We start from the raw sequence: 14,357 nt of genomic DNA on the forward strand, positions 1-14,357 counted from the left end.
GTCACCGCAGGAATTGATGGCTCAACGTTAATCACAAGCGGAATAGTTGGTTGTTGGAATGTCTCTCAATCATGAATATGATCGACATGCTTATGAACGATTCTATCTCCCACTTGTACTTGGAAAGATATTGGACCAGTCCCTGAGACAATGGTCCCAGGAACCCAACAAGGTCTACTTTCGAAATTTCACATGAATACTGTGTCACCTACACTGAGTGTGTGAGCTTTGCTGTGAATATCATGGTTTAATTTTTGATTACTCTGATTCCTCTCTACCTTCCCGTCTAATTTCGGAAACACCAGCCTTAACTGTGTGCGTAGGCAGCATTTCATCAACAACTCAGACGATGTTGAACCCGTAGTTGAATGAGGCGTTGTATGATAGCTGAGAAGGAAGTGGGAAAGTTGAGATTCTAGAGCACCTCCTGATAACCTTTACATACCAGACTTGAGAGCTGTCTTGGCTAAACCATTCGATGAGGCTGTAAGGGGCTGTTTGAATATGTCTGATTCCATTCAGATCCCCATGAATTCCTGAGACTCTGTGCTGGTAAAGGCTGTACTGTTATCAGAAATGACGATCTCAAGTGTGCCGCGTGTGCTAAAACAATGACGCAGCTTCTCGATAGTTGAGCTCAATGTTGGCGATTTGACTTCATTATACATATATCCATTTAGAATGTGCATCTACAATCAGTAAAAACATGGTACTTAAGAATTCCCCCCTACAAAATCAAATAAAAGCAAAATACTGCGGATTCTGGAAATCCGAAACAAAAACAGAAAATTCGAGAAAAACTCAGCAGGTCTGGCAGCATCTGTGGAGAGAGAGACAGAGTTAACGATTCGAGTCCGTATGACTCTTCTTCAGAGCTCTGAGGAAGGGTCATACAGACTAAAGACGTTAACTCTGCTTCTCTCTCCACAGATGCTGCCAGACCTGCTGAGTTTTTTTCCAGCATTTTCTGTTTTTGTCCTGCATAATCAATATGTAGTCTAACCCAGAGTGGACCAGGCCACTCCCACAGATACAGATGCTGAAACAGGCAACTTCTGTTGTTGCTGAGAGTGGAGACAGTGCTTGACCAGGCTCTCAATGTCACTGTCAATGCCTGGCCACCAGACATAGCTTCATGCAAGCATTTTCATCTCTGATATGCCTGGATGCGCACTGTGAAGCTCTGTCAAGAGTGGTTCTCTACCTTGTGATGGGACCACAACTCTTGATCCCCACAACAAGATTCCATCTTGACAGCTTAACTCTGTTTTTTGGACCATGGAATGGTCTCAAATCTTCAGATACAGGCAAATTTGACCATCATTGCAAAACAATGTCTCTGACTTTCGACAATATTGGATCTCTGTCCATCCAAATTCTAATTTGCTTCACGCACACAGGCAACGAATCCAGGAAATTCAGTAATAACACAGCTTCTTGTAGAACAGGAGCGTGTGCAATGCTATCTGGGAACGGAAGATAACTGAGTGCGTCCGCATTTGCAATATGCAAGCCAGGATGGTGCATACAGTTATACTCATATGCAGATAATATCAGAGCCCAATGCAGTATTCTTGCTGATGCTATTGGTGGAATGGCTTTATCCTCACTGAATAAACCCATTAATGGTTTATGGTCTGACACAATGGTGAAATGTCGTCCATGTAGATGCTGATGGAATTTCTTCACTCCGAATATCACCGATAAACCTTCCTTTTCCAGCTGGGAATAACCCCTTTCGGCCATGGAGAGGGCTCTCAAGACATAGCCAATGGGCTTTTCTGATCCATTTTCCATTCTATATGATAACACAGCTCCCACATCATAAGGGGAGGCATCACATGTCAATACCAACTCTTTCGATGGGTGGTAATTACCAATAAACATGAAGAATGTAACAGTTTGTTTACTTTCACAAAGGCTTCTTCCTGTTGTGAATTCCACAACCAACGGTGATTCTTTTTTAACAACAAGTGTAATGGTGCCAACACAGTTGATAAGTTAGGCAAATAGTGGCTATAGTAGTTGCTCATGCCCAGGAAGGACTTGAGTTCGGTTATATTGGATGGCAAGGTGGCACCTTTTATTGCCCGAGCTTTCCCTGCTACTGGATGCAAACCCATGGTGTCCACCCTGTGACCCAGGTAACTTCTGGTGCTTGAAATGTGCGTTTTTCCTTTTTTAACCATACGCAGGCTGACATGAACCTTCTTAGCGCCTCCTCCTGGTTGGCCAAGTGTTTGGTCTTGGTTGACTCTGTGATCAGAACATCTGGATAAGCTACCACCTTGCAAAAGACTCTCCATTGTCCTCTGGGAGGTAGCGCATGCAGTCGATACTCCAAAGGGTAGGCGAGTGTACTGATAAAGACCCTTGTGTGTGTTAATAGTCACATATTCTCTAGACGTACTATCCAGTTCTAATTGTTGGTAGGCGTGGCTCACCAGCTTTGCATATAAATCGTCCACCCTTGGAATGGGGTACTTGTCTCATTTTGTTGGCTTGTTCACGGTCAATTTATAGCCCCCACAAATAGGTATGATTTGGTCAGGCTTAACCAATGGAACTATGCGTGCTGCCCATTCTGAGAATTAGACAGGTTGGATGGTGCACAGTTCTGCATTCACTCTCTCCTTCAACACGTAAGGCACAGGTCTGGTGTCGCCTGAAGATCCACATATATCTTGCCCTGCATGTTTTTTAACTTCCCTAATTCATCCCAAAATACCCTGTCATATTCCCTTAGCCATTCAGGAACTCCTCCTGTTTACAGGTGAAATATCTCAGGCCACTCGAGCTTGATCTTCTGTAACCAGTCTTGGCCTAAAAGACTGGGTCCTCCTCCTTTAACTATTATCACAGGCCGCTGGGCTTTAATTTAGCAGTTGTCCGCTCCAGGTTTACTAGTGTTCTAACTTTGTTAAGCTATTTGAATGTTTGCTCTCCCACCACTGCAGCTGAGGGTCCCGTATGCACCTCCATTATTAGTGACTTCTCAGTAGCTTGGATTATGACAGTGATAGATTTGGTTTTTACAGCAGTGAAATTATACAGGGAATAGATGTCGGTGTCGGCAGCTTCAGGTTCTGCTGTATTTTTTGATTCAATCATGTTGGTTTGATGCTTTACGGGCTGTTTAGGCTTTGCCCTGCATTGCCTTACTACTTGGGCAATTGGGGAGGTGATGGTGTAGTGGTATTGTCACTGGACTAGTCACCCAGAGTACTGCTCTGGGGTTTGAATCCCACCATTTCAGTTGGTGAAATTTGAATTTAATTTTAAAAATCTGGAACTCTTGCAATTTCAAGCACCTCTTATGGTCTGTGTATGGAATTTGAAGCAAACGTCTTAGAATCCACACGTCAAAGGCCTCCATTTTCTTCTACAGATCTTTACTGATTGTCCAGGTATCTGAGGTAAACAGGAAAGTGGAGAGAATGTAGAGTCTGATTAGTCTTGTTCCTTGTTATAAGCTTGAGTTTTTTTTTATTGTAAACACATCCTTCCATCTTCACAAAATTACTTCTGGCTATCTCTATCCTTCTTCTGGCTTCAGCATTGCATCTGCCATCTTCTGTTATCATTTGTCCTAAATAAATTTACCTATTTGTTCCAGTGTGACACCATCCACTTCAATCTTCACTCTAGTTTCTTCTAATGCACTCCCTCTAACTACCATTGTTTCTGTCTTTTTGGTGTTCGTACTCAATCCAAATTCTAAACTTCTAGATTTTACTTGATCTACAATATTTTGTAGGGCCTCTTCTGATTTTGTGAGTAGCGCTATGTAGTCAGCCGACTGCCTGTTTGTTATGTTCCTGCCTCCAAATGTTACACCTGGAAGTACATCTAATTCTCTGAATATTTGTTCAGATTGAATAATTTTGGTGAAAGTACACAGCCTTGTTGTAGTCCTCTATACATTGATTGTCCATCATCTATCCTGTTGCTCGTTATTTGGTCCCAGTATGGACTCTGGATAAATCTCAGACCTTTACTGTCAATGTCACATTTCTTGTCTCTTAGCTTTTGGTGATGAAATGCGATCAAACGCTTTTTCATAGTCTGTGAAGCCTATATAAATGCTCTTGTTTACTTCCAGATATTCATCAAAGATTGTTATTAAGTTAAATATTCCTTCTGTCGCCCCTACTCCAGGTCTAGATCCAGACTGCGTTTCACCAATTTCTGCTTCAAATGTGTTCTTATTTTCGTATTATAATTTTCAAGATCACTTCAATGAGATGACACCTTGAGCTTATGGTTCTAAAATGTGTATAGGAATCAAATAGATTGTGTGATGGTGAAACATTTTAGGAATGATATAACGAGTGTTCATATGTATCATATGGATATAAATTCAGATCACGGTCTCCTTGTGGCCGAAATTAAGATGAAACTGAAAATACCGAAAAAGTACAAGATGTGTGACCTATTAGACATTGATGTCTTGAAGGATGAGAACATCAGAGGGGCATTTACTCTTTAAGTAAAAAACAAGTGTGAATGTCTCAGGACCAAGGGAACAGAACAAGCAGAGGCCTCAGAACCAGAAGTAGAAAACAAATGCAAAAACAGGAGAGTATGCAACGGGCTACAAGGGAAATATTACCAAAATGGAAAAGAAAGAGAACAAGGAGTTTTGTTTTTATTCACACCAGTGTGAAGCCGCCTTCTTGAGCCGCTGCAGTCCATGCGGTGTAGGTACACCCACAGTGCTGTTAGAGAGGGAGTTCCAGGATTTTTGACCCAGCGACAGTGAAGGAACGGCCAATATATTTCCAAGTCAGGATGGTGAGTGGCTTGGAGGGGAACTTCCAGGTGACGGTGCTCCTGTGTGTGTCTGCTGCCCTTGAGTGGATGACAGGTTGAGATCCTGGCAATGACGATAGAAAGGGGAAAGAAAAGATAAACACTCGAGTATAATGAAATTGAAAAGCAAAGAAAGAACGATGTCGGCTGACTAAAGAGGAATGGCGTAACCCGATGTGTGACGAAGCATTGGAGCTGGAAAGAAACCACAAAGTGAAAGTCACTTACCATAAGGTGAAATCTTTGATAGGTGGAAAGAAAAGGATAATAACGGATAGTGGGTGTAGAAAAGACAGAGAAAAAAAAACATTGTTAGAAAGGGCGACAGTAGCCAAAAGATGGATAGAATATACAAGTGAATTGCACAATGGTCCAAATCGAGGGAGTCCTCAAGATATAGAGTCAAATGATGGTCCAAACATTATGAGGTAAAGAATGATTTGGCATTTATGAGTACAGGAAAAACTCCAGGTATTGATGAAATACCAACAGAACACCGTAAAACCCTTAGGGAAACAGAATTAGAAGTGATAACAGGCACTTGTGATCAAATATGTACCAAAGCTTACATTCCAGGTGACTTAAGACATTCATTATTTGTTAAGATATCCTCATAACCCTAAAGCAATGTTTTCCTGAACTCCTTGATAACTATAAACCACAAGCAGACAAAAGCAAAATACTGGAAATGTGAAACAAAAACAGAAAATGCAGGAAAAACTCAGCAGGTCTGACAGCATCGGTGGAGAGAGAGAGAGAGAGAGAGACAGAGTTAACGTATCGAGTCTGTATGACTCGAAAGAGGATCTGAGGAGGAGTCATACGGACTCGAAACATTAATTCTGTTTTTCTCTCCACAGAGGCTGTTGGAACGGCTGAGTTTTTCCGGCATTTGCAGTTTTTGTAACAGGCAGACCAGTTGACTTTCTCACTAACATAGGGACCAAATTTCCATGAAACTGGAGGAGGAAGGAAAAGTGGAGGGGGAGGGGGATGGAGATGAGGGTAAGGGAGGAGGGGGAGGAGAGGTGGGGCAACAGAGATGTTTCAAGTTCCAGTTCACGTTGAAGGGTGTGTCTAGAGCTCTGAGGAGAGACCAGAAAGAATGTTTCACACTGCATTAACTTGACTCTCCAGTCGTCCGCTTGTCGAGGCCGGTGAGTGACTCACTGATGTCCCACAGCTTTTGAGCTAAGGCTTGGTCTTGTGCTGTTGGACTGGGCAGAGTGACGGAGCAATCACTGTCGATGTACTTCCCACTGACACCCTCCAGTTCCTTAGACACAGCGCAGTAGATGGTGCTCACAGCTCCTTCCTCTGCCGACTGCAACACAGAGAATTACGGAGTTTCAAAGAACAAAAAATGTCAAAGAAAGCAACTCAGCGAATCACAGAACTGCTACAGAGCAGAAAGAGGAGAGCAGAGAAGACATTCAGCCCATTGTGTCGGCACCAGCTCTCCAAATGAGCATTTCATTTATGGTCATTGCCCTGCCTTCTCCCTGTAACCCTGCACATTGTTTCTTTTCAAATAATTGTCTAATGCCCTCTTGAATGCCCCGATTGAACCTGCCTCCACCACACTTCCAGGCAGTGCATCCCAGACCCGAACCACTGGCTGTGTGAAAAATACTTTTCTCATATTGCTTTTGCTTCTTTAAACAATTAGCTTAAATCTATCTATGCCCTCTGGTTCTTGTTCATTCCGCCAATGGGAACAGTTTCTCCCTGTCTACTCCATCCTCACCCCTCATGATTTTGAGTACCTCAATCGAGTTTCCTCTCAGCCTTCTTTTCTCCAAGGAGAACAGTCCCAACTTCTCAACCTATCCTCATAATTTGATTACAACTGTCTGTTATCAATTCTAATTCTGTTCCTCTAAGGATTTTTTGATGTTCTGTTGCTATTTCATAGATGCCTGGATCTTTTCCAGTACTCACAGAATCACAGAATTGTTACAGTGCAGAAGGAGGCCATTCGGCCCATCATGTCTGCACTGGCTCTCCAAATGAGTATTATGACCCAGTGCCATTGCCCTGCCTTTTCCCTGCAGCCCTGCACATTGTTTCTATTCAAATAACCATCCAATGCCCTCTTGAATGCCTCAATTGAACCTGCCTCCACTACACTTCCAGGCAGTGATTCCAGACCTGAACTACTCGTTGTGTGAAAATGTTTTTTTCTCACTGTCCTCATCAATGTCAAATCATTCTTTACCTCTGATATCATAATGTTTAGTCCATCGTTTGCCTCTATATCTTGAAGTTTCTCATGCCTGGAATAATGTTTGTAAACCTCTTCTGCACTCTCTCCAATGCCTTCACATCCTTCCTAAAATGCAGTGCCCACAACTGGAGGCAATACTCCAGTTGAGGTCTAACTAGCGTCTTATACATGTTCAACATCACCTCCTTGCTCTCGTGCTCGATGCTCCTATTAATGAAGCCCAGGATGCTGTATGTTTTATTAACTGCTCTCTCAACCTGTCTTGCTCCACTTAATGACTTATGCACATTTACACCCAGGTCCCTCTGCTCCTGCACCTCCTTTAGTGTTGCACCCTTTATTTTATACTGTCTCTCCGTGTTCTTCCGACCAAAATCTATCACCTCACATTGCTCTGCATTGGATTTCACCTGCTACCTATCAATCCATGTCCTTTCGAAGTTCTATATTGTCCTCTTCATAGTTTACAATGCTTCCAAGTTTGTATCATCCGCAAATTTTGAAATTGTCCCCTGTACGCCAAGGTCTAGATCATTAATATATATCAGGAAGAGCAAATGTTCCAATACCGACTCCTGGGGAATTCCACTACAAACCTTCCTCCAGCCCGAAAAGCATCCATTAACCATTACCCTCCGTTTCCTGTCACTCAGCCAATTTTATATCTATGTTCCTACTGCCCTTTTTATTCTATGAGCTATAACTTTGCTCACATGTCTGCTGTGTGGCGCTGTATCAAATGTCTTTAGGAGGTCTATGTACACCACATCAACAGCATTACCCTCATCAACCGTCTCTATTGCCTCTTCAAAAAACTCCAGCAAGTTAGTTAAACATTATTTTCCCTTACAAAATCCATGCTGGCTTTCCTTAATAAACCTGCATTTGTCCATCTGACTATTAATTCTCTCCCAAGTTACAGTTTCCAGAAGTTTCCCCACCACCGAGGTTAAACTGGCTGGCCTATAGTTGCTGGACTTATCCTTACATCCATTTCTGAACAAGGGTGTAATTTGTGCAACTCTCCAGTCCTCTGGCACCATTCCTGAGTCTAGGGAAGACTGAAAGATTATGATCAGTGCCTCTGCAATTTCCACTCTCTCTTCCCTCAGTATCCTTGGGTACATCTCATCCTGTCCCAGTGCCTTGGCAGCTTTATGTACTGACAGCCTATGCAATACCTCCTCCTTTTTCATTTTAAACCCATCTAGTGACTGAATTTCCTCCTCTTTCACCATCTTCTTCCTTGGTAAAGACAGATTTGATATTCCAGCTAGGACCCCCCTGCCTCCATGTGTAAATCCCCTTTATCCCCTAATCGGCCCTACTCATCCTTACACCACCCTTTTACTATCTGTGTGCCTATAGAAGACTTTGCTATTTCCTTTTATGTTCGCTGCCAGTCTTTTCTCATAATCCCTCTTTGCTTCTCTTATTTGCTTTTTACCTCCCCTCTGAACCTTCTGTATTCCATTTGGTTCTCAATCGTATTTTCTACCTGACACCTGTCCTAAGTACACTTTCCCTTCTTTATCTTAATTTCTATCTCCTTGAAAGGTGTATAGGGGGATGGAAAGGTGTACAGGGGGATAGAAAGGTGTACAGGGGGATAGAAAGGTGTACAGTGGGATGGAAAGGTGTACAGGGGGGATGGAAAGGTGTACAGGGGGATGGAAAGGTGTACAGGGGGATGGAAAGGTGTACAGGGGAATGGAAAGGTGTACAGGGGGATGGAAAGGTGTACGAGAGATGGAAAGGTGTACAGGGGGATGGAAAGGTGTACAGGGCATTGAAAGGTTTACGGGGGATGGAAAGGTGTACAGGGGATGGAAAGGTGTACAGGGCATTGAAAGGTTTACGGGGGATGGAAAGGTGTACAGGGGATGGAAAGGTGTACGAGAGATGGAAAGGTGTACAGGGGATGGAAAGGTGTACAGGGGATGGAAAGGTGTACAGGGGATTGAAAGGTGTACAGGGGATGGAAAGGTGTACAGGGGGATGGAAAGGTGTACAGGGGGATGGAAAGGTGTACAGGGGGATGGAAAGGTGTACAGGGGGATGGAAAGGTGTACAGGGGGATAGAAAGGTGTACAGGGGGATGGAAAGGTGTACAGTGGGATGGAAAGGTGTATAGGGGGATGGAAAGGTGTACAGGGGGATGGAAAGGTGTACAGTGGGATGGAAAGGTGTATAGGGGGATGGAAAGGTGTACAGGGGGATGGAAAGGTGTACGGGGGGATAGAAAGGTGTACAGTGGGATGGAAAGGTGTACAATGGGATGGAAAGGTGTATAGGGGGATGGAAAGGTGTACAGGGGGATGGAAAGGTGTACGGGGGGATAGAAAGGTGTACAGTGGGATGGAAAGGTGTACAGGGGGATGGAAAGGTGTACAGGGGGTTGGAAAGGTGTACGGGGGATGGAAAGGTGTACGGGGGATGGAAAGGTGTACAGGGGATGGAAAGGTGTACAGGGGGATGGAAAGGTGTACAGGGGGATGGAAAGGTGTACAGGGGGATGGAAAGGTGTACAGGGGGATGGAAAGGTGAACAGGGGATGGAAAGGTGTACAGGGGGGTGGAAAGGTGTACAGTGGGATGGAAAGGTGTACAGGGGGATGGAAAGGTGTACAGGGGGATGGAAAGGTGTACAGGGGGGTGGAAAGGTGTACAGGGGGATGGAAAGGTGTACAGGGGGATGGAAAGGTGTACAGGGGGATGGAAAGGTTTACAGGGGGATGGAAAGGTGTATGGGGCATGGAAAGGTGTACAGGGGGATGGAAAGGTGTACAGGGGGATGGAAAGGTGTACAGTGGGATGGAAAGGTGTATAGGGGGATGGAAAGGTGTACAGGGGGATGGAAAGGTGTACGGGGGGATAGAAAGGTGTACAGTGGGATGGAAAGGTGTACAGTGGGATGGAAAGGTGTATAGGGGGATGGAAAGGTGTACAGGGGGATGGAACGGTGTACGGGGGGATAGAAAGGTGTACAGTGGGATGGAAAGGTGTACAGGGGGATGGAAAGGTGTACGGGGGATGGAAAGGTGTACAGGGGGATGGAAAGGTGTACAGGGGGATGGAAAGATGTACGGGGGATGGAAAGGTGTACAGGGGATGGAAAGGTGTACGGGGGATGGAAAGGTGTACAGGGGATTGAAAGGTGTACAGGGGATGGAAAGGTGTACAGGGGGGTGGAAAGGTGTACGGGGGGATAGAAAGGTGTACAGTGGGATGGAAAGGTGTATAGGGGGATGGAAAGGTGTACAGGGGGATTGAAAGGTTTACGGGGGATGGAAAGGTGTACAGGGGGGTGGAAAGGTGTATAGGGGGATGGAAAGGTGTACAGGGGGATTGAAAGGTTTACGGGGGATGGAAAGATGTACAGGGGGATGGAAAGATGTACAGGGGGATGGAAAGGTGTACAGGGGGATGGAAAGGTGTACAGGGGAATGGAAAGGTGTACAGGGGGATGGAAAGGTGTACAGGGGGATGGAAAGGTGTACGGGGGGATAGAAAGGTGTACAGTGGGATGGAAAGGTGTACAGGGGGATGGAAAGGTGTACAGGGGGATGGAAAGGTGTACAGGGGGATGGAAAGGTGTACGGGGGATGGAAAGGTGTACGGGGGATGGAAAGGTGTACAGGGGGATGGAAAGGTGTACAGTGGGATGGAAAGGTGTACAGGGGGATGGAAAGGTGTACAGGGGGATGGAAAGGTGTACAGGGGGATGGAAAGGTGTACAGTGGGATGGAAAGGTGTACAGGGGGATGGAAAGCTGTACAGGGGGATAGAAAGGTGTACAGGGGGATGGAAAGGTGTACAGGGGGATGGAAAGGTGTACAGGGGGATGGAAAGGTTTACAGGGGGATGGAAAGGTGTATGGGGGATGGAAAGGTGTACAGGGGGATGGAAAGGTGTACAGTGGGATGGAAAGGTGTATAGGGGGATGGAAAGGTGTACGGGGGGATAGAAAGGTGTACAGTGGGATGGAAAGGTGTACAGTGGGATGGAAAGGTGTATAGGGGGATGGAAAAGTGTACAGGGGGATGGAAAGGTGTACGGGGGGATAGAAAGGTGTACAGTGGGATGGAAAGGTGTACAGGGGGATGGAAAGGTGTACAGGGGGATGGAAAGGTGTACAGGGGGATGGAAAGGTGTACAGGGGGATGGAAAGGTGTACGGGGGATGGAAAGGTGTACGGGGGATGGAAAGGTATACGGGGGATGGAAAGGTGTACAGGGGGATGGAAAGGTGTACAGGGGGATGGAAAGGTGTACAGGGGGATGGAAAGGTGTACAGGGGGATAGAAAGGTGTACAGGGGGATGGAAAGGTGTACAGGGGGATGGAAAGGTGTACAGGGGGATGGAAAGGTTTACAGGGGGATGGAAAGGTGTATGGGGGATGGAAAGATGTACAGGGGGATGGAAAGGTGTACAGTGGGATGGAAAGGTGTATAGGGGGATGGAAAGGTGTACGGGGGGATAGAAAGGTGTACAGTGGGATGGAAAGGTGTACAGTGGGATGGAAAGGTGTATAGGGGGATGGAAAGGTGTACAGGGGGATGGAACGGTGTACAGTGGGATGGAAAGGTGTATAGGGGGATGGAAAAGTGTACAGGGGGATGGAAAGGTGTACGGGGGGATAGAAAGGTGTACAGTGGGATGGAAAGGTGTACAGTGGGATGGAAAGGTGTATAGGGGGATGGAAAGGTGTACAGGGGGATGGAACGGTGTACAGGGGGATAGAAAGGTGTACAGTGGGATGGAAAGGTGTACAGGGGGATGGAAAGGTGTACGGGGGATGGAAAGGTGTACAGGGGGATGGAAAGGTGTACAGGGGGATGGAAAGATGTACGGGGGATGGAAAGGTGTACAGGGGATGGGAAGGTGTACAGGGGGATGGAAAGGTGTACAGGGGATTGAAAGGTGTACAGGGGATTGAAAGGTTTACGGGGGATGGAAAGGTGTACAGGGGGGTGGAAAGGTGTACAGGGGGATGGAAAGATGTACAGGGGGATGGAAAGGTGTACAGGGGGATGGAAAGGTGTACAGGGGAATGGAAAGGTGTACAGGGGGATGGAAAGGTGTACAGTGGGATGGAAAGGTGTACAGGGGAATGGAAAGGTGTACAGGGGGATGGAAAGGTATACGAGAGATGGAAAGGTGTACAGGGGGATGGAAAGGTGTACAGGGCATTGAAAGGTTTACGGGGGATGGAAAGGTGTACAGGGGATGGAAAGGTGTACGAGAGATGGAAAGGTGTACAGGGGATGGAAAGGTGTACAGGGGATGGAAAGGTGTACAGGGGATTGAAAGGTGTACAGGGGATTGAAAGGTGTACAGGGGGATGGAAAGGTGTACAGGGGGATGGAAAGGTATACAGGGGGATGGAAAGATGTACAGGGCGATGGAAAGGTGTACAGGGGGATGGAAAGGTGTACAGGGGGATGGAAAGGTGTACAGGGGGATAGAAAGGTGTACAGGGGGATGGAAAGGTGTACAGGAGATGTAGAAATAGTATATAAATTGAATAGGGGAAAATGGATAAAGAGGAGGCGGTTAAAAGTCTGGTATTCTCAAAGTGGATAAGTTGCCTGGTCCAGATGGAATACTTCCTTGGTTACTGATGGAAATAAGGGTGGAAACTGTGGAGACATTGCAGACAGCACTACAATCTTCCTTAGATCTGGGGTTGGTGCCTGAGGACTGGAGGACTGGGTTCATTTGAAAAAGTAGAGGGATAAACCCCACCAGCTACAGCCCAGCCAGCTTGGGTCAGTGGTAAATAATCCAGGACTAAATTAACCGGCTGATGGGGCAAAACTTTTAGGTCAGCAGGCGGGCACCATCCAACCCGCTCAAGCGTAAAATGAGGCGCAGTCACGCGCTATTTCACTCAGCGGACACACACCGGAGTCGGCTGCACGCCTGCCGACAATTAAAGGGCCTGTTAAGGCCGTTAAATGACCAATTGAACAGGGTCACGTGAAGTGATGTGTTTTATTACATTATTTATTTCTTTATTAATTTTTCTGAAAAGGCTTTACCTCCCTGAGGCAGCTCTTGTGCCTCGGGGAGATTGCAAAGTGGGCACACACACGCACGCACGCACGCACGTGCCAAAGTCGCACTCTGCGTGGTGGCCCTGCTCCCGCCCGCACAGGCAGCGCTCAGCACTGCCGCTCACTTCTCACACAGGGGGTGGGGCCTTAATGGTCCTGCCGGCGTGAAATTGCCTTCCGGCCCTGATTGGGGGCAGCCCGGGGGTCAGCTTCCGTGGGTGATACCAATCGACGGCAACAGGACAACAGGCCAGCTGAATGGGCAGACAAGTGACCAATGGAAGGCAGAGAAATGTGAGGTGACGCATTTGGTCAGGAAGGATAGAGAGTGGCACAGTGCTAATGAGCGCACAGGGGCAGAGGGACATGGGGGGTTCATGGGCATAGATCTTTGAAGGAAATTTAGAGAGAGCAGTTCGTAAAGCGTATGAGATCTTGGGGTTCATGTAGAGACACATTGAGTATAAAAGCAGGGAAGTTATGTTGGACCCGTTTAAGCCTCTAGTTAGGCCACAGCTACAGTGTTGTGTCCAGTTCTGGTCACCACATTTTAAGAAGGATGTGAGGATCCTTGAGAGGGTGCAGAGGAGATTTACAGGAACGGTCCCAGGAGTGAGGGAATACCAGGTCAGTTTGCAGAAACTGAGGTGTTCACCTTGGAGTAAAGGAGATTGGGGGAAGATTTGACCGATGTGTACAAGATTATGACAGTTTAGATACGGTAGACAAAGATGCTGTTGATGGTATAAGGACTAAGGGACACAGGTTTAAGGTTTTTTTTTTATTCATTCATGGGATGTGGGCTTCGCTGGCTGGGCCAGCATTTATTGCCCATCCCTAGTTCCCCTTGAGGAGGTGGTGGTGAGCTGCCTTCTTGAACCGCTGCAGTCCATGAGGTGTAGGTACACCCACAGTGCTGTTAGGGAGGGAGTTCCAGGGTTTTGACCCAGCGACAGTGAAGGAACGGCGATATATTTCCAAGTCAGGATGGTGAGTGGCTTGGAGGGGAACTTGCAGGTGGGGGTGTTTCCATCTATCTGCTGCCCTTGTCCTTCTAGGTGGTAGTGGTCGTGTGTTTGGAAAGCGCTGTCTAAGGAGCCTTGGTGAATTCCTGAAGCGCATCTTGTAGATGGTACACACACTGCTGCTACTGTGCGTCAGTGGTGCAGGGAGTGAATGTTTGTGGATGGAGTGCCGATCAAGCGGGGCTGCTTTGTCCTGGACACTGTCAAAATTCTTGAGTGTTGTGGGAGCTGTACT

At 46.4% G+C, this 14,357-nt stretch overlaps 1 protein-coding gene across 1 annotated transcript in view; it reads right to left on the reverse strand.

Moving 5' to 3' along the window:
* Positions 1 to 5,243: 5,243 nt before the first annotated feature.
* The window catches only part of LOC144688590 (retinol dehydrogenase 12), a 46,070-nt gene continuing 36,956 nt past the window's right edge, over positions 5,244 to 14,357 (reverse strand). The window contains exon 6 of the mRNA XM_078555350.1: positions 5,244 to 6,136. Coding sequence (XP_078411476.1) covers positions 5,933 to 6,136 — 204 coding nt within the window. The 3' untranslated portion in view covers positions 5,244 to 5,932. The remainder of the gene's footprint in view (positions 6,137 to 14,357) is intronic.

This window comes from Cetorhinus maximus, chromosome 1 (genome assembly GCF_964194155.1).
Source record: "Cetorhinus maximus chromosome 1, sCetMax3.hap1.1, whole genome shotgun sequence".
NCBI classification, from domain to species: Eukaryota; Metazoa; Chordata; class Chondrichthyes; order Lamniformes; family Cetorhinidae; genus Cetorhinus; species Cetorhinus maximus.